Here is a 23,146-nt window from a genome sequence, read left to right on the forward strand (position 1 = left end):
TGTTTTCCTGTCACACAGGCTGGAGTGCAGTGGCATGATCTCAGCTCACTGTAGCCTTGACCTCCTGGGCTCAAGCAGTCCTCCTGCCTCAGCCTCCTGAGTAGCTGGGATTACAAGCAGCTGCCACCAGGCCTGGCTGATTTTTGTATTTTTAGTAGAGACAGAGTTTCGTCATGCCGGCCAGGGTGGTTGCAAAATCCTTGCCTCAAGTGATCTGCCCACCTTGGCCTCCCAAAGTGTTAGGATTATAGGTGTGAACCACTACTCCTGACCTTGTTATGTCTTAAAGCTAACAGATTATAGCTGTACAGCTTGATGGATTTTTACATATTTTTTACCCATGGACTCACCACTCATGCCAAGTTTTTTACCCATGGACTTACCACTCATGTCAAGCAATAGAACATTCTGGCTGGAGTGCTCCCCGTCCCAATTGATATTGGCCAGATTCTTCTGATTTCTATTCCATAAATTGTTTTTTTCCCTATGTTTCTGAACTTTGTATAAATGTCTGGCTTCTTTTGCTTGATGTCATGTCTGAGATTCATCCATATTTTTGTGTATAGCTGTAGATCTTTTCTTTGCTGTGTAATATTCTGTTGTACGAATATACCACAGTTTATTCATCTCACTGTTGATGGACATTTCCGCTGTGTTTCCACGTTTTGGCTACTCTAAACAATGCTGCTGTGAACATTCTTCTGATGACACATGACACAAGCTGACCTGAGGGTGTGAAGAAGGTGGTAATGTGGGAAACACAGCACTGACCTACCAGAGTCTCGGTGGGACTCCAATGAGTTACCAGATGGGAAGGTTGAGGCTTTTTCCAGATTTCTCCTGTCTTGCCCCAAGACCCCTGTGCCCTGGAAGGATCAGTCTATGATAAGCCACCTGGGTAGTCTTCTGCTGTGGGAGAATAAATGCTGTCCTTCCCCTTCCTTCTGTGGCCGGCCAGAACAGGGAGCCAGGCTGGCCTGGCATGGCAGCCTGGGTCTCCAGTCAGGTACTGCCCCCAGGCACCTGCCCACTGGGATGCTGCTTAATGTGCTGTCACCACTTTGTGTCTCTTGTGTTATCAGGAAGCGGAAAACTTGGTGGCCACAGTGGTCCCCACCCATCTGGCAGCTGCTGTGCCTGAGGTGGCTGTTTACCTAAAGGAGTCAGTGGGGAACTCCACGCGCATTGACTACGGCACAGGTACCTGCTTCTTGTGGGGCTCTGTACTTACCTGTCTTCACTGCTTGCTTTTTTGGAGCTTCAGGTGGTCTCAAGCCCCTCTGAGCAAGCAAGAGCCATCAAGAATTCGCCAAGTACCTGCAGAGTATTGGGGCAGCTGGGGCATGGGGTGGTTTCTGTGGTGGGGGCACGGGGTGGGTGGGGGTGGGAAGTGGCTAGGCTTGCAGGGAAGCCCGGATGCTGCGGCTCTGCTGTAGTCCACCAGGGGGAGCTGATGCCCCATGCATGGTGCTTGCGCCAGCGCTGCCTTCTGTTCTTGTGAAGATGGTCTCTCTGAGTGCCTCATCCTCAAAATAATAATTAATTGAACACTTACTGTGTGTCAAGGCAGCAGCTTCTTGAAGCTTTGAGAAATGAGAGTGCTTCTTGGTGACCTTGGTAGTATTGTGGCATGCTCTTTCCCTTGCACCCCTTGTCTCTTAGTCATTCTCTGTGCTCTTGAGCTCTTTGCATCTGTGGTCCATGTAAGCCAAGTGGGTTTGGACTTTGAGGAGAGGGAGTGTGTGGGCACCTTAACAGGGAATTGTAGACAGGTGCAGTGGTGCGCCTGTAATCCCAGCACTTTGGGAGGCTGAGGGAGAGGATTGCCTGAGCTCTGGAGTTTAAGACCAGCCTAGGTAACATAGCAAGAGTCCCATCTCTTTTTTGAAAATGTATTTAAAATTAGTTTTATTTATATATTTATTTACTTTTTTGAGACAGGGTCTCACTTTGTCACCTAGGCTGCAGTGCAGTGATGTGATCTTGGCTCACTCCTGGACCCAAGCAATCCTCCCACCTCTGACCCGCCAGTACCTACAGGCATACACCACCAGCTTGGCACTTTTTTCTTTGAAACGGAGTCTCATTCTCACCCAGGCTGGAGTGCAGTGGCGTGATCTCGGCTCACTGAAGCCTCTGCTTCCCAGGTTCAAGCAATTCTCCTGCTGGTACTACAGGCACACGCCACCATGCCCTGCTAATTTTTGTGTTTTTAGCATAGACAGGGTTTCACCGTGTTGGCCATGCTGGTCTCAAACTCCTGACCTCTGGTGATCCAGCCACCTTGGCCCCAAAGTGCTGGGACTGGGATTACAGGTGTCAGTCATTGCGCCCGGCCGATATTTTTGTATTTTTGATAGAGATGTGGTTTTACCATGCTGCCCAGGCTGGTCTTGAACGCCTGAGTTCAAGCTGTTCTCCCACCTCAGCCTCCCGAAGTGCTCAGATTATATGTGTGAGTCACCATGCTGAGACCCCCGCCTCTCAGAAATAAAAAAGGGAGGCGTTCTCTAGGTCAGGGCATGGCCTGTATAGCCAAGGAGGACCCCTGCTTTGGTAAGGGCCCGCCTTTCCTTTCTGGCCTGAGGCAGGCAAATGGGAACGCTGCTTAGCCCTCCCCTTGTCTGGGGAGTGTGATCCACAAGAGGGAGCCCTGGCCACAGAGGCAGGCCCTGGAGAAGGGCCCTCTTGGACCAGGTCGGGCTTTGACTCAGACTAGCAGGGAAAAGATCAAAGAGGGAAGACTGGTCAGGTCAGCAGGGATTGGTGCCCCAGCTGCATGTAAACCCCTGAACAATGGGAGCCTGGACCCTGGCTGGTCATAAGTGGATACTGTGGCAGGGGAAGGAAACTGAGCTCACAAGCTGCCAGGCCCTCTAGGGGTCTTTGTTCTCCAGAGACAGGACAGGAGTATTCTCTGGTATATTCTCTTCTCACCTCCCTCCAGATAGGTTATGTGTGATACTGTGAACAATGGGATTCAGTCATAGTCCAGTGAGTAGTTCCTACAGTGCAGACCATTCCTCTTTGATATGACTGGGAAAGGAAGGGAGGGTGTCTTTTCGCCCTGTAATCTGATCATGTGTTCCCTGATAGAAGCCTGCAGTGGCTCCCCATTGCTCTTAGGGTAAAGTCTGAGCTCTTTCCTATGGCCATAAGGCCCATGTGACTTGTAGCCTCATGTCGTTACACATTCTCCCTTGCTCTCACTGCCTTTGACATAATGGCCTCCTTAGGGTTCCTCAAACAGATCAAGCTTTTTCTTGCCCCAAGGACCGTGCGCATGCTATTCCTTCTGGCTAGAATGCATTTCTTGCTTCCCTCACTCCCTTTGCCTTGCCAGCTCTCATCTTTCAGATTTCAGATTGGATGTTACTTTCTTAGGGGAAACCTGAACCGTTATGTCAGGGTCTCCTGTGACAGCCTCCAGTTAGCACCTTGTCTTTCTCCTTCAGAGCTAGAATTATAGTAGTGACTATATATTTAATGTCTCTTGTCCCTGATAGATCATAAACTTTCTGAGGGCAGGGACTTACTTGTCACTGTCTCCTAGTGCGTGACATGGACAGTGACTTCTTTTTTTTTTTTTTTTAAGGGGTTTCACCATGATGACCAGGCTGGTCTTGAACTCCTGACCTCAGGTGATCCACCCACCTTGGCCTCCCAAAGTGCTAGGATTACAGGCGTGAGCCACCACGCCCGGCCGGACAGTGACTTCTTACATCGTAGGTGCTCAGTAAATACAGCGGAGTTGCTGAGTGGATTAAACCTACAAAATGAAATGTAAATGTCCAGCCTGGGTCTTTTAGGAGTGGAATTATAGTACTGGTACATTTTTTTTTTTTTTTTTTTTTTTTTTTTTTTTGAGACAGTCTCATTCTGTTGCCCAGGCTGGAGTGCAATGGCCCTATCATGGCTCACTGCAGCGTCAACCTCCTGGGCTTAGGTGATCCTCCATCTCAGCCTCCTGGGTAGTTGAGACCACAGGCACATGCCACCATGTCTGGCTAATATTGTATTTTTTGTAGAGACAGGCTTTTGCCATGTTGGCCAGGCTGATCTTGAACTCCTGAGCTCAAGCAGTCCGCCTGCCTCAGCCTCCTAAAGTGCTGGGATTACAGGCATGAGCCACCATGCCCAGCCAGTACTGGCATTATAGTTCTTGAAAGGAAAGGGCCTAGCAAGTCTTTCTGAATGGGGAAGAGGTCTCATTGTGTCCATGTTGACACTCCTCAGAGGGGCACTTACAATGATTTGGATTCTGGGAGACAAAAACAATCCCAGTCCCTTTACCTGGACCACTGTCAATGTTGGTTGTTTTTTCTCCTCCAGGGCATGAGGCGGCTTTTGCTGCTTTCCTCTGCTGTCTCTGCAAGATTGGGGTGCTCCGGGTGGATGACCAAATAGCTATTGTCTTCAAGGTGTTCAATCGGTGAGAGAAAGGACAGGAAGGCTGGAGGAGGGGGTGTGAGGGGGCCATCTCTTTCCTCCTCAGCCTGGGAAATCGGGTGCTGTAGGGTTCTCCTGAGTGGCTCATGGTTCTCTTGTCCTGTCCTAATCAAGCTCTCGCTGTGGATGGAGTGTCCAAGGCTTTTTCCCAGCAGGTTCAAATTAACCTCCTAGTAAAAACAAGTGAAAGAATTGTCACATAATGTCTGCCAGTGCTCACGTGGTGTTGACTATGTGGAGGAAGAATTCTAAGCACTTTATGTATAACTCATTAATTCTTTTTTTTTTTTTTTTTTTTTTGAGACAGAGTTTCGCTCTTGTTACCCAGGCTGGAGTGCAATGGTGCGGTCTCGGTTCACTGTAACCTCCGCCTCCTGGGTTCAGGCAATTCTCCTGCCTCAGCCTCCTGAGTAGCTTGGATTACAGGCACATGCCACCATGCCCAGCTAATTTTTTGTATTTTTAGGAGAGACGGGATTTCACCATGTTGACCAGGATGGTCTCGATCTCTTGACCTCGTGATCCACTCGCCTCGGCCTCCCAAAGTGCTGGGATTACAGGCTTGAGCCACCGCGCCCGGCCCATAACTCATTAATTCTCACAAAAACCCTGTGAAATAGCAACTGTTATTTCCACTTTACATATGAGGAAACTGAGGCACAGAGAATCCAGTCTCTTCACTGAGGTCACACACTGGATTCATGCCATCTGAACGCAGGTAGTCAGGCTCTGACCTGCTGCCCCGCACCACCCAAGCCAGTTGCTGGGCAGCACCGATGTGGATCAGTTACTGAGAGCTCTTAAGATTCCCATTGCTGGCCTCTTTCTAGCAGTGCTGCTGCGGCAGGCCTGTGACGGAGCCCAGGAGCAGTGCTTGACGCTCCAGAGGTGGCTGCCCTGCGGCCTCTGATGAAATTGAAGGTTGCAGTCAAAAGGACCTAGGAGATAACCTGCTGGGACTTGTGTCAGCTTTCAGACAGGCCGACTGAGGCTGGAGAGGCTGAGGCCCTGCCCCAGGTTTTACAAGTTGTCAGGAGTTGATGGTACCAAAACCCACCTTCCTAATCAGTGATTTTTATCCCTCTCCTGAGCCAAAAGATGACTGTTTGTGGGGGGAAATAAAGCTACATGGTTGAAATTGAGAACAGTTAACACTCTTCGGTGGTTACTTGGGGCGTCCTGTGCTCCCAGTGGCCAAAGGGGTAAGAGCGTCTTTTTACTTTTCGCTACCTTCCCTTTCTTTCTCCACCCTCCTGTGCAGGTACCTTGAGGTTATGCGGAAACTCCAAAAAACATACAGGATGGAGCCAGCGGGCAGCCAGGGAGTGTGGGGTCTGGATGACTTCCAGTTTCTACCCTTCATCTGGGGCAGTTCGCAGCTGATAGGTACTGCAGTGGGGGGCACCTCTCCCTCCACCCCCAACCAAGGCTGCTTTCTGTGCCTCTCCCTTGTCCCTCCTGCTTTCCCTTCTCCCTTCTTCCTGCCCAGGGCAGACAGTGACAACTTGGAAAGCAGGGCATTAGACTGGCTATTGAGGGAGGCTGTTTGCTGTCGACCTTCTGCTGTGAGAGCCCGTGTGGTGGGCTGGGGGAGGCGGAGGCCAAGTGCCGCCAAGATAATGGGAAGTGACATGGGCTGGAGCAAGGGCGCACGCCTGGTGCATAATGGACTGGTGTGAAATGTGCCCCAGCTCCTGGCAGCAGCTGTGGGGTTTTATGTTGAAAATGAGGGGCCCTTTTGATTCGGTGACCAGTGTCATCCACTGTTATTATCGGGCTGTGTGCAAAGGGGCCCATTAGGGAGCAGCCACCAAGTGCTGGGCAGTGGGCCTGCTTCCTGTGGGGCTCAGAGGGGCCTACTGGGGTGACTCCCCTGCTCTTGAGGCTGGTTTTCCGGATGGGGGTGGGTGATCGTCTCTATTTTGATGTAGAATGAACTGCCTACAAGGCTGGGCGTGGTGGCTCAAGCCTGTAATCCCAGCACTTTGGGAGGCCGAGACGGGTGGATCACAAGGTCAAGAGATCAAGACCATCCTGGTCAACAGGGTGAAACCCCGTCTCTACTAAAAATACAAAAAGTTAGCTGGGCATGGTGATGCGTGCCTGTAATCCCAGCTACTCAGGAGGCTGAGACAGGAGAATTGCCTGAACCCAGGAGGCGGAGGTTGCGGTGAGCCGAGATCGTGCCATTGCACTCCAGCCTGGGTAACAAGAGCGAAACTCCGTCTCAAAAAAAAAAAAAGAATGAACTGCCTACAAAATGATATTCATAAATGACCATTTGTTGTGGCCTCCGGTGCATTACCTCCCTGAATCTTCTTGGTGACCCCCTTGAAGGGTCTGCCAGCATGAGGTTAGCTCTGCTGACTGGCACCTGTGCCAGGCACCTGTAGGTTTGGTAATTATTGTCACGGCCCCTAGGAGGAGGGACTGTTGTTGTCCCCACTGTTTAGGTGAGGAAACGGAACCTTGGCAGGCTGAAGTCACGCGTCCAATGCCATGCAGCTAGAGCTTAAAGCATTAGAATACACACACTCAAAGCCATTTATTGCTCCTTTGAGGTCAGGTGTTGAGGGGAGCACGGGCAGGACTGAGGCCTTTGGGTGGATGTGACTGCTGAGCCAGATTGCCCAGGTAGTGGTGGGGTCTGGTTCTGAACCATGGGGCGCTTTGCTCTTCCCAGACCACCCATACCTGGAGCCCAGACACTTTGTGGATGAGAAGGCTGTGAATGAGAACCACAAGGACTACATGTTCCTGGAGTGTATCCTGTTTATCACTGAGGTGAGGAGGAGGGGTGAGGGAGAATCCCACAGCCGCCTCCGGACTCAGATGAACCAAGGCTGGCGGCTTCACAGTGGATCAGAAGAGCCAGAGCTGCTGCCCAAAATGGCAGGGCCGGCCAGAGTGGGTTATTGCAAAGGAAGCACCACTGGTCCTCTCCTGAAAGAGTCAGCCACTGTTGACTGTCAGGATCTCCTCGCCCAGTTCTCTTGCAGTTTCTCCTGAACACCACAGGAGTCTTGAGGTGAGGTCTAAGACTTGATCACTAACTGGCCTTGGTGACTGCTGCAGCAGGTCTGAAAGGGTGGGAGGGCCAGGTTTGTGAGGGGGGTGGTCAGCATCTTTCAGTGGGGCCTCACAAGGCTCTGTAGAACATGTGCTTGTGGATGTGTAAAATGAAACCACCAGAGGAGCTGGTGTGAATTGGTGCAGACAGCTTTTCTGTTGAAGGGACACATCTCTCTCAATGCCTGCCGATGTGAGCCCGAGCGAAGTGCGGAGTGGGAGTGTGCAGGCCTGGCCTGTGGTGGCAGTCACTGGACAGCCAGCCCTGCGGCTGGGCTCTGTAACTGGAAGTTCTTGTCTCACCAAGGCAGGATTCCTCACAGTGGGCCCTGGACCGCTTGTGCAAGATCTCCTAGGGTGTTTGTTAAAATACACATTCTTGGGCCCCCATCCCAGCTTACTGCATCAGAATCTTAGGGGACAAGAGCCAGGAACCTGCATCTCAACACACTTGCCAGGTGACTGCACGGGAAAGCTAGGGACCCTCTGCTCTCTGGACCTCTCTTCAGGGAAGTCTTGGGATTTTCCCTCCTCCCTGCCACCCTCACCTCCCATTTCCGAAGGGCGCCCTAGCTCTGCTATCTGGAGAGGGTTCTATCCCTCCTCAGTCCCTTTCCTGACACCAGCACGGATGTCTGCTGCCTCAGTGAGGTCCTTAGCAGGCCTGTGGACACTGGCTGTGTATTCTGAACCTCTGAAGAAATAGACAAGCTGGGTTATAACCAGCAGCCTTGGCTCCAAGCTCTTCCTGGTCAACATTCGGCTCAGGCTTCTGCCAAACTGCAGAGGCCAGAGGGGAATGACACATTTTTTCCAAGTCAGCAAATGGAGCCGGGGCTGACGGCTGGGCGGCCACCACTTCATTCCCGGAGATCTGCTGCCCTCAGCAGTGTGGCAGGCCCAAGGTCGGGAGGACTCGGGGGCAGCCTGGCGCGCTGCCTTGAAAGCCAGTCACGTGCTGCTCTCTGCGGAGTGGAATGCGGGGGTCTGTGGAGGCCTAGAGGACCTCAGGATAAGCTGGAGGAGCAGGGTGGGAAGAAGGGTGCAGATTCCACACTGAGCTCTGGCGTGGGGCTAAAAGGTTGAGCTGTTTGCGCTCCCCGAGGCAGCTGACCAGGCCCCTGGGTCCCTGTCGATATTCTAACTAGGAGGCAGGCCAGGCCTGGCCTCTAGGATTTGGGGAATTGATTCCATGGCAAGATTTTGTGTTTTTAATTGGTTGGTTGATTATGCTGGTATAAAAACCCAAAAGCTTTCCTAAAGTTTGGGTCCCAGTTCCTCTGCTAGAGGAAATCTCAAAATAGCCACTAGGTGGCAGGAAAGGCACACTGAACTTGGAGAAGGTTTGGTGACATTTATTTGAGGCCGCAGAAGGAACAGGGAGGGGAGGGTATGCCTGGAGTTTTTGGCTGTTCCGCACCTTCTCCACAGGGCCTGGTTTTCACTTTGGGTCTAGGCTGTTGGGCATGGTGTTCAACAGTGGACGCTAGGAAGGGTGTGCCCAGGAGCTGAGGTGACTGCAGCAAGGGCTCATCTTGCCATGTGGCCGCTGGTTGCAGCACATGTCTGTTCTCTAAGCGCCCACCCTCTTCCACCTCGGAGCAGTGAGCAGCATTTGCAGCCTCTAGTTGGTGAGTGGCCTGGCCTCGCTCACTCGGGACCTGGAGGCTTGCACGGAGTTCTGTAATCTTGGGTTGGGCAGGAGGCGATGTTGCCTCTGGAGACCCTGGGCTCACCATGGGCTCTTTTAGCTGGAGATTAAACATAACACCGAGAACTTGGGATGGAACTGGGCAGCTCTTCCTGGGTCTCATGCCAAGACCGCCATGGTACCCTCTGCTCTCACCTACCCATGGACATCCTAGGTGAGGGACGTCACCTGGCAGGGCTTCTGCAGCCTCTGGAAATGCAGCCCTGGTGCCTTTAAGAGCCCAGGGCAGGCAGGAAAAGAATTTCAGTTTCAATCTGGCTTCTAAATTTGGAGTTTTGGGAAGGGAGGGATCAGATTTCAGCTGGAAGGGAAGGAGCTGACAGGAAGGCGCTGTGCAGAGCCTCCCCACCCCCGCCCATCCCCCCAGTTACTGACAGAGGAGCCATTTACAAAAGGCCGATTCTCTGGGGAGTGGAGAGGCAGGAACGCAGCGTCTGTGAGTAATTTCCTGCTCAATATGGCTGCTCTGACTCACACAATTCCCCTGGGGTCACTGCGGGCTGCAGCTAGCTTGCTGGTTCTGGCTCTTTCTCTTCTCCCTTTGTGGCTAGAATGAGCTAATTTTTTTTTTTGTTTTCTCGCCCCAGATTCCTTCCCCCTCCTCTTGTCTGTTTTCCTTTGCCAGAGCTAGAGGGTCTCCTTCTGAAGGGCTTAGGGAGACCCTGGGGCACTGAAGGCCTAAGGGGCAGTGTATAGCCCCTCCAAAGAAACTGCCTCTCTTGCCTTTCTGTGGGTTGGGGCCCAAGGCCACAGCAGTGCCAGGACATGGGCTTAGCCCTGGCTCTGCCAGCAGCCTTTTGGGTATATGTTCTGTGGCCCTGGTGGGCAAGGCTGGCCAGGAGGCAGGGCCTCTGCCTGCCTGTGTCCATCTGCCTGCCTTTGCCTGGGAGCCCTCGCTGGGCAGGCCCCTAGCAGACAAAGCCGGCAGGGTGCCTTCTGGTTGCTTGCTCACAGGGCCGTGTCCAGAGAGTGAAACTGGTCATACAGATCCATAGCTCCCTGAGCTTTCCCAGACCTGGAAGTGTGCACAGGCCTGGAGCCTTCAGAGACTGGAGAAGGGGTGGGTAGGGCGGGGAGGGGGAGGGGTTGGGGGTGGAGTCGGCTGAAAATGGCAGTTGGAACAAAGCTCCCCGGAGGTGAGGCCCCTGTAGGCTGGGGGTGCCTGGCTGCCCTCCTGGAGGAGAGAACCTTGGACGATTCTGGGTGAAGCAAGTGGCCCAAGACAAGGCCCCCAGGGACCAGGGTGGGTTTTGCCTCTATCCGGTGCCTTGGGCTCTTGCCTGGCTGTAGTGGAGCCTGGGAGAGGAGGGGAGGGAGGAGCCTGTTGTCCTTGCTCCCGAACAGGGGTGTTTGGATGGGCTCTTAGGGAACCTGGGCCAGGGGAGGGAGATGAGGGGGATAAAATGTCAGCTTTTTTGACTTAAATCTTAAAAGTTTTGTCACAGTTGCCCTTACTAGAGAAGTAAGAGGCCTGCCACGATTGGGTCACCAGCTGGCAGCCCACAGCTCAAGAGTGGGGGCTCCTGAGGGCCCTCGTGGTGAACTTATGCCCCAATATGGAGAGTATTTCCGGCTTATCTTTTCCCCTTCAAACAACCCAGCACCCCCCCCCCCGCCCCCGACACCCGCATGTTTCTGGAACCTTCCAAGTCTCTGCTTTTTTGCCAGACTCAGCCTCTTTGCAGAGTCTTCCTTCTGCAGCATGGGCTTGGGGTGCAGAGCCCTGTTCCCCTGTAAATGCTGCCCATGAGCTAGGGGGACTGTGTGGGGGGAATTATGAACCACTTGGTTAATAAATACATATGTGCCGGCCTCGTGGTGTCAGGGGGATACGCTCAGGCACACAGACGTCCCTCTGTGGTTTCTGATGTCATGGGAACTTCATGCTGCTGGCTGCAGAATCTTTCTCTTCCTTCCTGGAGGGTCAGACTCTGGCAAGAGGGAGGACCAGGAATGGAGCCGTCCTTGTGTCTGTCTCTTACAGCTACTGTGGCAGCCATTCCTTCCCCACCTTCTGGCCAGGCCAGGCTGGCTGCTGCTTCAGGCATCCCTGCCTCCTGTAGGGCCTCTCTTTCCTCACACTGCCTGCCATGCAGAGGGCTGTTGGATACCTGGGTTTGGTCATACCCACCTTGACCCTCCTGCGAATCGACCCTTTCCTCATCTAGCTTTGCTGGTGGCAGGTGCAGGAGCAGACCAGGTGTCCTGTGGGGAGGCCTGGGGGAAAGGGGGAGCTTGCGGGGGAAGGGGGGGCCTGAGGGGAAAGGGGAAGCCTGTAGGTGTGGGGTCCAGCTGCTGCTGTTTATCTGAACCTGAGTGGACCCCTGTGCTGGAGAGGTGCTCTGAGGCTCCTGGGGAGTCGGTGGGAACTGCACCAGAGGCTCAGGTGGAGATCTTATCTTCCTGAGGCTGCTAGATTGGGTGGGTGATAGGAATCAGGTCCCTTTTTTTTTTTGGCTATGGGAGAAAGAGGGGTGACTGGGGGTGGGTGTGCAAGGAATGTCGTATTTTCCTAGCAGGCTGTGAGGGCCAAGGGGGACCCTGTCTCTGGCACTTGGATGTGCCTATTTGTATGTCTGCCCCACAGGCAGATGCTCTAGCTTGGCCCCCCAAGTGTCTGCGTGCTCGTTGCGTGCATGTGTGCGTGTGTGTGCACGTGTGCATGAGTGTATGTGTGTGACTTTGCTGCAGGGGAGGAGGGATGAGCTCCCAGCCAGCCCCTGCCTCTTCAGCTTGTGGCTTCTCTTTTCCAGATGAAGACTGGCCCATTTGCAGAGCACTCCAACCAGCTGTGGAACATCAGTGCTGTCCCCTCCTGGTCCAAAGTGAACCAGGGTCTAATCCGCATGTATAAGGCCGAGGTGAGTGGGGGCTGGCCAGCATGCCTGTCCCTGCTGCCACACTTGGTCCTGGGCTGGGGACAAAGCAAAAGATGTGGGGCCTGAGGCTCCTGCTTCCTCCTACTCCACCGTTTTGCTCTAAATCTTAGGCTAGCCCCTCTCACACTTGGGGCCTCAGAATCTCCCGTCTGGGGGACGAGCAGTCAGAGAAGCACTGGCTACCCCAGCCCTGAAAAGCTGAGGCCTAGTTCTGTGCTGATGAGCTTGAAGGCTGAGGCAAGGAACTGCCAAGTGGGGAGTTGGGGCGGTGGCGGCCTCTCTGTTCCCGTCAAATGGCTGAAGGCTCCTTGAGGCTCGGGCAGCCTGAGTCTGTCTCTCCCATGGCATATCTGGGAAGGGTCTTACCCTTTGGAGGCGTCTCCAAAGTGCTGCCTTCCACGTTAGTATGTATGATGGCTGAGTGGTGGGAAGTCTGAGGGTAGGCTGGGAACTGGCATTTTTATTGACCGCTTCAGCGATTTTGTTGCAAATTGGTTTTCCCTGCTCTCAAAAGATGATGCCAAGGAAAGGAGAGCTGAGGTTTCCTGGAGCTCCCCCTGCTGGCAGGCGGCCGAGGGTGTCTCCTGCCCTCTTGGCACTCTTCTCCCAGCCAAGGAGGTGGCCTTTTCTCTCTTGCAATTGGCAGGAGACATTTTATTTCTACCCTGTCCCTTCTGCTAGCTCCTCCTACTTCTTGGGAAGACTAATCCTAGAACTGCTTGACCTTGGCTAGGAAAGGGCTGGATGTGAAGTTCCACACCTGGAGTGATGGGTCCCTAAAGTCCCTTCTTTCTGTCCTCAGACTGGCCCTGGTGACTAGTTCATGGCCTCAGGCACTGTCCTATGGGCACCATCTCTTGACTCCTGGCCACTCTTCTTTTCTGAGAGGGGCTGCTCCAGGTATTCATTGGACCCAGAGCCGACTGGATCCCAACAGCAGTGGCAGGACAATGGGGAAGGGTGCCAGAGGCTGGCGGGGTTGGGGAGCACAGATGCTTCCAGTTGGCCTGGCTCCCTGCACGCTGCTCTGAAGGGTTAATGAGGCTTAAACTGAGCAGGCCGGGCCCTCTCCCTTCCGCCCCTCCCCCTGTGGGTCCCCTTCCTCTGGACCTCACATCCTGTGTTTAGGCTCCAGCCCACATACCTCTCTAATCTGAGAGGCCGTTGGCTGGAGCTGCCGAGGCTCCTTCCGGCTGCAGCTGCCTGCCCCCGGCTCTCCACCCCAACTCTGCCCTGGGTGACTGCCCTCTGATGACCTGATGTTCCTGACAACCCCACCCCCACCTGTCCCACAGTGGGGGCTGCTGGGGAACTCTCACTCTGCTGTTTCCCTGTCCCCCCCACCCCCGAGGATGTCTGAGCATGTGAGAGGTGTACGGCGTCCTCCAGCCTCCTCTCAACCCCATCCCCTGTGTGCCAAAGACCGTACTGTCCTCTCTACAAGCCTCTTAAGTGACTCTAAACTTCCCTTGACTCAGGCTCTAAGGCCCAAAGGATAGGGCAACAGACCCTGTCACCTTCTCCTACCTGCCCTTCATAGACAAAAGAACTTTGGGCTGACAGAGGATGAGGGAGGAGCACATTCAGATTGAAAATCGTGATGGGGTGGCAGGAACACAGGGACAGTCCAGTCTGCACAGGCCTTCAGGGTCTCCCTGGGGGCTGAGCACAGGGTGGCGAACACAAGGGGGACACTGAAAATGACCACCAGCTCAGGATGAGGGTCTCTCTAGTAATCACAAAGTGGCCTTCCTGAAAACGGGAGATTCTAGCCCTAGGTGTGGCGGGCACTGTGTGGGGAAGGGGACAGGCTCGCTGGAACTCACTGACTTGAAGATCACCAAGTCTTCGCCTGTAATCCCAGCACTTTGGGAGGCTGAGGTGGGCAGATCACTTGAGGCCGGGAGTTCGAGACCAGCCTGGGCAACGTGGTGAAACCCTGTCTCTACTAAAAATACAAAAATTAGCCAGGTGTAGTGGTGCGTGCCTGTAATCCCAGCTACTTGGGAGGCTGAGATGGGAGAATCGCTTGAACCTGGAGGCGGAGGTTGCAGTGAGCTGAGATCATGCCACTGCACTCCAGCCTGGGCGACAGAGTGAGACTTTATCCCCTCTCCCCAACCCCAGAAAAAGAGATCACTGGCCGAGTACGGTGGCTTACACCTGTAATCCTGGCACTTTGGGAGGCCAAGGCAGGTAGATCGCCTGAGGTCAGGAGTTGGAGACCAGCCTCACCAACATGGTGAAACGCCATCTCTACTAAAAATATAAAAATTAGCTGGGCGTGGTAGCATGCGCCTGTAATCTCAGCTACTCAGGAGGCTGAGGCAGGAGAATCACTTGAACCTGGGAGGTGGAGGTTGCAGGGAGCCAAGATCGTGCCACTGCACTGCAGCCTGGGCGACGGAGCAAGACTCCATCTCAAAAGAAAAAAAAAAAGATCACTAAGTCTTCATAGTGTTCAGCACTCATTGACAAGTTAGTACAAATTACTAGCAAGTAGCCCTTAGTCCTTGGTCCCAAAGGGCCCATGGGCTGGCATGTGGCCTGCACAGAGGTCCCAGGAGAGGGCTTGCTTCTCAGGCCGGTTCTTAGGCCCCAGGGAGGACCTCCAAGGCTTGCCAGTCCTGTAGTCCAGGAGTGAGTAGGAGGGCTGGGGCTCCTGTCAGAACTGGCTGATGGAGGGCAGTCAGCCTCTTGGGCTGCCACAGAAGTCTGACCTGCCTGGCAGTAGGTGGCCTTAGGATTTGGGTGTAACTTTGCATCTGTCCCCATCTTTCTGATCGAAGAACCAAGTGCTCTCAGGGGTCTTGTGTGGTAGGGGGGCCTGTCTTTCCAGTAGGCTATCACTGTGTGGGTGCTGCCTTCAGAAGGACCTTGTCAGGGCCCAGAGAGTCCCTTCCCCTGCTTGAATCACTTCTGGCTGGAAGGTCAGAAGGGACAGGCTGAGGCTGGTGCTCCACCCGGGTACATGGGAGGACCTTGCTGGGAGAATGCCCTGGCTGGGGGCGCCTCCTGCCCTGGAGCCTTCGGCTTCCTTGACCCAGCTCCTGGCTTCTGCGGCTGTGAGGGGCTGGCTCTGGGGTCCTGTGGGCAGAATGGAGAGAACCTCTGCCTCTGCCCCCCTCTCGCCTTGCAGCTTCTCCTAAGGGAGCTGGAGGCAGGTTGACCTTTGACCCCTTCCGGAATTCCAGGACCCTGGGGGGTGGGGGGGCTCTCATGACCACTTCCTGGATGACATAAGCACCATGGCAGCTGCTTTGGCCTCTGGCCTGGATCTGTGGCTGCTCCCCCTCCCGCCCAGGACCACCTCCTGCTGCCTACTCCCCACGTTCTCTGCCTCAGGCCTAGGATCCTGGCTGTGGCCAGGGCTCTGCTCCCCACCCACCATGAGCTTGGTCTCCATCCTTCTTTCCCTCCCCTCCTCGATCTCTTTGGCCCACTCATCACCCCTGTGCCTTTCCCTCCCTATGTTCCACAGCTGGTTTTTGAGGAGAGGGAACCTGGGCCAGTCATGGCACCCCTTGTCCCTCTAAGTTAGTTGGAGGTCGAGACCACAGCCACAGAGTGAGGCTCTTACTCCGTCTGAGGCCATAAGGCTTGTTCCACCCCAGTCAGGAGGTGCCTAGAGTACTCTGTTTCTGTGGCCAAAGGTGTGGGAGGAGGCCCTTGTCCGTCTTGGCAGATCCAACCCTCGCATGCCCAGAGTGGCTCCTGTGCGAGCTAGTGACCAGGTGTGGTGGGTGTAGGGTGCCGTGTTGGGTGTAGGGTGCTGTGGCGGGAGCTGCGGCTGGAAGCTGGGGTCGGCTGCCTGTGGGCCAGGCCAGCCGCTGTGATAGGCCCTGTTGGTCACTCTTCAGCTCTGCTCCTCTGCTAGGGGCCTGGGCTGGGCTGGGCTCGGCTCAGGGAGTTGGGCCACCCCCCTGCTTAGCCATTCCCCTGTTCAGTGCTCTTTTCCCCTGCCCCCCACACAGGCAGCTGGGAATTGCCCCGGGGTGGGGGGAACTCAATGTCAGCTGGTTCTTATTGTCTTACTCTGAAGTGCCAAGATGCCTTTTTCAGTCCAGAGAACTGAAAACTGGAGAAAACAGGCCTTGGGGCCCAGCCCCAGCCTCTTAGGCTTGTGTTCAAATGTCCCCACGTCTCTTCTCCAGAACTGGGGCCTGGGCTGGTGGGTCCCAGGTCCTGGTTCTGGAGGGTTCTTTTCATCTCAAGTTTTCAATTTCCCCCTCTGGGCCAAGTGATGTCACTTGGCTGTCTCTCTTCTCAGTTTCTACCTTGTTGGGCTGCGTCTCTCTCTCTCTCTCTCTCTCTCTCTCTTTCTCTCTCTCTCTCTCTCTCTCTCTCTCTTTCTCTCTCTCGTCTCGTTGTGGAGTAGGTGTTTTTGGGTAGGATGAGTAAGGATGTTGGGGAGGAAGGCCTGGGGTTCCCCTGACAGGGCTGCCTCCTGGGCCTGGGCTGGACACCTGGGAGCTGCTGTGGTGCTTGGGGTCCCGGCAGGGGTGTGGTGCCGCCCTCACCACTCTGCTCAACTGCTCCTTCCTCAGTGCCTGGAGAAGTTCCCTGTGATCCAGCACTTCAAGTTCGGGAGCCTGCTGCCCATCCATCCTGTCACTTCGGGCTAGGAGGGGCCGAGCTGAAGAGCTACCCAGGCCACAGTTCCTGTGCCTGCCCTCCCCACCCCAGCAGTGGCCCCCTCCCCACCCCCTCCCTCTGTTCGTCCTGTTTGATGAGAGGCTGTTAACTGGGGTGGGGTGGCGAGATGGGCTTGAGGGGGCTTGGAGCATAAGGTTTCAGGGCCCAAGTTGGGAGAAGTGACCAAAGTGTAGCCGGTTTCCTGACCTTCCCTGTGCTGGACTGGCCAGAAGAGAGGGCTGGGACTCGGCCACTGGGCCACCCTCTCCTGTTCCTAGCCTCTTCTCCCTTTGCTCCCGCCCAGTCTGGTTTTGAGGCCGGGGCTGTTCTGCAGCACTGCAGTGAGGAGAGGGGCGGGGAGATAACCTGCTGCTTCCATTGCTTTTCGCTTTCCGGAGTCGATGCCTTTCTAAGGGTTGGAGCTGCTCCTCGCAGGGGTGCGTCAGTTTCCCAGGCCATGCTGGGGTGGCTGTTCGTGCCAGGGCTAGAAGCTGAGGCTGGCTGCCAGCCATGTGGTGGGGTGGGGTGGCCTTAGCTGTCCTGGCCAGTGCCCCTCCCAGGCTACTTTTCACCCTGCCCTCTGCGCCTGAGGGCAGGTGTGTCCAAGCCTCCTCCTGGCTCTTCTGTTCTTCAGCCTTTGGCTTTGCTGGGTTTCCTGGCTGTAGCCACATCCCTCCCTCTCCCCAAGGGTAGCCTAGCTGATGGAAGCTGCCTTGTGGGTAGGTGCTGGTCTCCTGGGAGGGCGCAGCTGATGGGGTGAGGCCTGTCTTTCCAGAACTTTCCCTGGCAGGGAGGGGGTGGCAGAAACTCAGGGAGGGGCTTGGGGCCCGTTGTGTCTGGAGAGCCTGGATTCCTCTGGGCAGCGTTAGGCCCATCTGCTTCTGTTACCTCTGTGCTGCTGCAAGCTTCACCCAGGGCCCATGGGCCCTGCTTCTCTGCTCCCCTGGGTGGTGGGTGGGCCTAGAAGGTGGCAGTCCTACTCCCTGTCCTCCCACCTCCCTGAACTGTCTGTCCATTGCCTTTATAGGGTGAGGTAAGTGACGGCCTCCCAGGCCCAGGCTTTGGCTCTGAGGATGTGCCCAGTGGGGGCCGGGCAGGCCCACTGAGAGGAGAGGGGGGCCCTGCAGCCACATGCCACCGCCGAGGTTTCTCCTAGGGCTGTTCCTGGGCCTGGCTCTTACAGGCTCGTCCCCCAGGCCTGCCCTTCTCCGCTGCCCCTCTCCTGTGTCTGGGTCCACACACCCTTTGGGAAGGGGGAGCACTGAGAAGCACAACACAGGGGCTCGGCTTGGGATCCGGTGATGGTCTGGGCAGAGGCTGGGACAGGAGTCCCAAAGGTCAGTGACAGTTTTCCAGAAGAGGCCCAGCTCCCACCTCTCTCCCAGGGCCAGACACCCCTTCCTGGCTCCCCTGTCCCTTGCGCCCTCATTGCTGTTCGGATTAAAGCCTCTGTTTTGCACCTGTCACCTGTGTGAGATATGTCTTTTCATGTCACGTGTTCGGCCCATCTCTGCCTGACTGACCTCCATCAGGTCCCCTTCCCTCAGGCCACAGTGTCCGAGACTTGAGCTGTTTCAGTTTGGGTTGAGCCTTTCGTGGGTTTAAATCCCAGCTGTCTCCCGCCCCAGCTGCAAGGTTGTAAGTTACTGAAGCCTCTGAGCCTCAGCTTCCTCATTCAAAATGGGGACAGTCACAGGGTGACTGCCAGGAGTGGACAGCAGATGTGAAGTCCTCAGCCTGGGGCCTGGCACAGTACATCTCGGGTGGTCGCTGCAGCTGTGCTTGGTGAAGGGGGCCCCTCTGGACTCCTAGCTTAGTCCCAAGCTGGCGAGGTAGGCTTTGGATGGGTTTTGACAGTGCAAACTGCACCTGTGGTTTGTGGGGGAGTGGCCCTCTATTCTCCCTCCTCCGCCCCTTCTGTCCCTGCTGGCTTGAGGGTCTCTGGGGCTGTTTTACCCCAGACTTCCGTAGACACTCCTGCTCAGCATTCAAGGGACCTTGGCCTCTAAGGCCAAGAGAACACGGGACTGGAAAGCCTCAACCCCGAATCGCCTTGCGCCTCCTTGGAGCCTGGGGGCCAGGAGCCCTGCCTTGAGTCAGGCACACCTGAGTTCAAACCGAGCAGCTGCGGCTTACTCACCAGGAGTAGGAGGACCCTGAGGTTGACTTAATCTCTCTGAGCCTCGCCCTCCTGATCTGAAAAAGGGCATAATGACATTCCTATTACTGATCTTGAGGATTCCTTCATTTCACAAATAGTGGCTGCATGTTCCTCATGACTGCACTGCATCCAGATATGACAGTGTTAAATAACAGGGTGGGTTATGGAGAAAATCATGGCAGTTAATTAGAGAAGGCGTTGATGGGTGCGGGGTGGGGGTTACTTGCTCTAGAAGGTCCTGTGAGCTGAGACGCCGAGGACAAGAAAGAACCGCTGTGGACAGCTCGGGCCCGGGCCCAGGGGGAGGGAGTTTGGGCTTAGGGCCCAGAGGGCTAGGGTTGGGTGGAAGGGCCAGTCTTTCTGGCCAGGGTCTTACGGGCTCTGCTGAGTTTGGACAGTGTTCTACGGGAAGGTGCTGGAGGGTTTTGTCGGAAGGGCCTGGGGTGGGTGGGGCAGAAGGGGAGATGGGACATTTGGGAGGCTGTAGCTGTGATGGGCACAGGGATAGTGGCCTGGGTGAGGGTTCAGAGTGGGGTGGCAGGAAGTGGTCCAGTTTAGGCTGCATTTGGTATCACTAACAGGAAGGGAGTTACGACAGAGAGCGGAGCAGCCAAGAACCCCGATTCTTCTTTTTCCCCCCCCTACTATATAAAGTACATCTGAGCAGAAGGAACCCCAGTTCTTCTGTGGCTTGGTGCCATTTCCTGGGATGAGGGGGCCGTGAGGGAGAGGGATTGCCATGGGGCCATGGGACTATCTGTTAGCTTCTAAGAGGAGGTGCCGAGGAGGAGGAGGGTGCTGGGGTGGGCTCCTGGCGGACATGGTGATGAGGTGTAGTGCCCCCAGACCAGGGATGGCCAAATGGGTGGGACATGCAGATGAGAGAGAGGAGAGGGCTGGCTTCTGCACAGAGGAGGAGGATGGGGTGCGGGCGGGGACCCTAAGCTCCAAATCCGAGGAGCACTGGTCCTGGGTGGGCTTCCGTGGGGTGGTGGAGGAGGGAGCAGGGATGGTAATGCAGGCGATGCCTTGCGAGGTCTGCTTGGCGTGGCACACGCCACCAGCCTGGGAGGAGGATGTAGAGGGGTGGTCTGTTGCCAGAGGTGGGCACTTGACTAGACATCACTTGCTTCTGAGTTTCACTGTGGCGGGAGCAGGGAAGGGAGTGTGGGCAGGGTGGTGGCCAAGGGACTGCCTTGAAGGTGGGCTCTGCTCAGGCCGACCTGGGGCTGCCTCTCGCTGCTTGCTGGGAAGGTCTGGGAGAGTGGGAAACTGAAGGGAGTGAGGTCTGGAGAAGGCTCTGGTGGCCTCCATGGGGCGGGCAGCTCTGGTGGGACACTCATTTCTCCCTGGGGTAGGAAGGCAGACCCTGCGATGATTTGGTGGCGGGTTGGGCTGAGTTTATTTTTGCAGAGAAGTGTGAGGCCCGGGGGGCCAGTGACAGCGTGGAGGACATGGGCGAGGGCGTCAGGGCAGGGTGGGAGCCCACTCGGGCCCTGGGAGGTGGGCCAGGGGAGGACGTGCACCTGCAGCCCATGCTGTGCTCAGTGAAGGCTGGTGTGCTACTGCCACCCCAGGGGCTCAGTGTGTCCGAAGGGAGCCCTCTGAGTGTGGGGATGGCCGCAGAGCTGGAGGGTGGGGATCATTTCTCAGCATCCTGGGCCACAAGAGCTCCAGAGGACAAGCTGAACTCAGCCGTCTGTGCTCCTTTTTGACTCGCCAGGGCAGAGGCTACTTTGTGCTCGTGGGAGGTGAGAGGAAGAGGCCTTCCTAGGAGGAAAACCCTGGGCAGAGGAAGGGGTTGAAAGGAGAACAAAGCTGAGGGTTTGGTCTGCCCGACTTGGGTCCAAGTCAGGTGATACGTTTTTCTTGAATCCCACTAGCGTTAAGCATGTTATGTACCGATGAGGTGTTGGAGGACTATGGAGATGAGAAAAAGGTAAGAAACTGCCTTCAGGAAACTTCCAGCTTACTGGGGAACAGAGAGGGAAAACTAGCCACAAAGGTGGGCGGGAGGTGATGCAGCCAGGTGGACTCTGGGTAAGCTCTGGAATGCTCTGTGGAGCAGGTGGCGTGTGGGCATCCTCTCACCTGGATGATGGGCACAGAACAAGCATGTACTCGCGGGGCCGTCGTACACAGAGATGTGAAGGGTGGCGGCATCCTCTCACCTGGATGATGGGCACAGAGCAAGGACGTACTCGTGGGGCCGTCGTACACAGAGATGTGGAGGGTGGCGTGTGGGCATCCTCTCACCTGGATGATGGGCACAGAACAAGGACGTACTCACGGGGCCGTCGTACACAGATGTGGAGGGTGGCTGGCAGGGCAGGGCTGCAGCAGCAGGTGGGGCTGGCCTGCAGAGGGCTTTAAAGCTGCCTCAGGGTTCAGGACCCCTGCTATGGATGCCAGTAGCACTCCACACGTGGTCTTGACATTGGCCTAGATGTATTTAATTCTCTGCAAAAGGCATTGCATAAGGTTTGTCTTCTCTGCTAGAAGGTGAGCCACAGGAGGGCAGGGACTGACTGTCTTGCCCACTACTGTATCCCAGTGCCCAGCAGACTGGCACACAGCAGGCACCAGGAAGCAGGAAGCAGTGGTTTGGTGGGGCATTGGTGGGGAGCTGGAGAAGGCCAGGGAGCACTTTTAACTGGTGCCTCTGTGGTGTGTGAGAGAGACGTGGATTGGAATTTAGGAAACTCTTGGGCAGCTGGCTGGATGCTGGTAATGGGACCTGGGGCTGGCCCAGGTAAGAGATGCTAAAGGCCCCAAACAGTGCAGAGAGAGGCTTCCTCACACTCCTGGAGCCAGTCATCAGTTTGGCCCTACTCAAAGAACCTGTTATCCCACTGGAGAACCCCTGGTCTCTCTCTCGAGCTCAGCTGAGGCCTCTCCCTCTGAGGCCTCGCCTGGCCCCCTAAACCAGGGCTAGTGTCCTGTACCTGCTTGCCTGGGTGTCCCTGCCGCCCCTTCTAGCACTCAGCGACACCCCTGCTGTAAGGGCACTGAGGTCTTTATGCGGGCAGCCACCTGGTTGGAATTTGGGGTGGTAAGGGGGCTGCCTGCTCTGCAGGCACAGCTTCTCTTTACTTGGGGTTCCTGTTGCGGGCTGATGGAGATTCATGTGAGGTGGGCTAAGGCCTGCCACTCTACACTCAACACCTACCTTTGCTGCTCCTGTGAGGCCAGAGACCTCATCTGACCTATTTCCTGCTAGCCCTGTGAGGGTCCTGCAGGCACTTTGTACAGATTTATGAAATGGCTGTGATAGTGGTGGGAGTCCTCGTGCAGAGCCTGATGGAGACACAGGAGAGGGCGGGTCGGCCCTGGAGAATCCGTGGAGAGAGGAAGCTGGCGCCTGGCCTGGGGTGCGTGAGTGGAGCAGGCGGGGAGACGGGAGTGGCCACTGTTGCCCTGGTCTCAGGCAGCCAGCGCCGGAGGTGGGTAGGGCCTGTGAAGGAGCAGTTCTGAGTGCCGTGGAGCCAAGCGGAGGAGCAGTGGGCTGGAGGGAAAAGAGGGTGAGGTCAGGACAGTGGGGAGGAAAAGGAGGCAGGTGGGCATGGGGGGACCTGGGGTACCTGAGTGCTGCTGCAGGCCGAGGGAGGGAGCTGGGGAGACCAGAGAAGCCCAGGTCAGGGCTGAGCCGGGAGGCGGGGCTTGCTTTCACCACTCAGCAAACACTGCGGGGCCGGCAGGGACGAGGGCTGGGGGGCTGCGGTGAAGCAGACAGGCAGCCGTCCCTCCTGAAGCATTCTCCCTCCCGGACTTGTTCTGGCAGAGCCTGGCCAGCACCCTACGTGTCCAGCGGTTGGGGATTGTAGAGGGAGCAGTCACACTGTGGGCTGTCAGATGACGCGGCTGTCCATGTAGTCCGTTATTAGCGGGGAGGCAGCTGCAGGACTGCAGGTGAAGGACAGTGCTTTTTTGTAAAAAAGCAGAAATCTGCATTCTTGATCTGTCCGTCTGTCCATTTATGTGGACAAAGGCCCAGAGAGTCATGGGCTTATCTCTGGGTGGTGGGGATATGAGGGATTTTGGAGAATTCTTAATGCTTTTCCTGCTTCCGAAGATAGTTATGAAAACACCCACCTATGGCCAGGCATGGTGGCTCACACCTGTGATCCCAGCACTGTGGGAGGCCGATGTGGACGGGTCATGAGATCAGGAGATCCAGACCATCGTGGCCAACATGGTGAAACCTCGTCTCTACTAAAATACAAAAAATTAGCCAGGCATGAT

At 55.7% G+C, this 23,146-nt stretch overlaps 1 protein-coding gene across 1 annotated transcript in view; it reads left to right on the plus strand.

Moving 5' to 3' along the window:
- Positions 1-18,209, plus strand: part of PTPA (protein phosphatase 2 phosphatase activator) — a 40,393-nt gene extending 22,184 nt beyond the window's left edge. The window contains exons 5-10 of the mRNA XM_010350743.3: positions 1,083-1,200; positions 4,333-4,432; positions 5,711-5,835; positions 7,133-7,233; positions 11,983-12,090; positions 16,656-18,209. Coding sequence (XP_010349045.1) covers positions 1,083-1,200; positions 4,333-4,432; positions 5,711-5,835; positions 7,133-7,233; positions 11,983-12,090; positions 16,656-16,733 — 630 coding nt within the window. The 3' untranslated portion in view covers positions 16,734-18,209. The remainder of the gene's footprint in view (positions 1-1,082; positions 1,201-4,332; positions 4,433-5,710; positions 5,836-7,132; positions 7,234-11,982; positions 12,091-16,655) is intronic.
- Positions 18,210-23,146: the final 4,937 nt, after the last annotated feature.

This window comes from Saimiri boliviensis, chromosome 2 (assembly GCF_048565385.1).
Source record: "Saimiri boliviensis isolate mSaiBol1 chromosome 2, mSaiBol1.pri, whole genome shotgun sequence".
Classification (NCBI taxonomy): Eukaryota; Metazoa; Chordata; class Mammalia; order Primates; family Cebidae; genus Saimiri; species Saimiri boliviensis.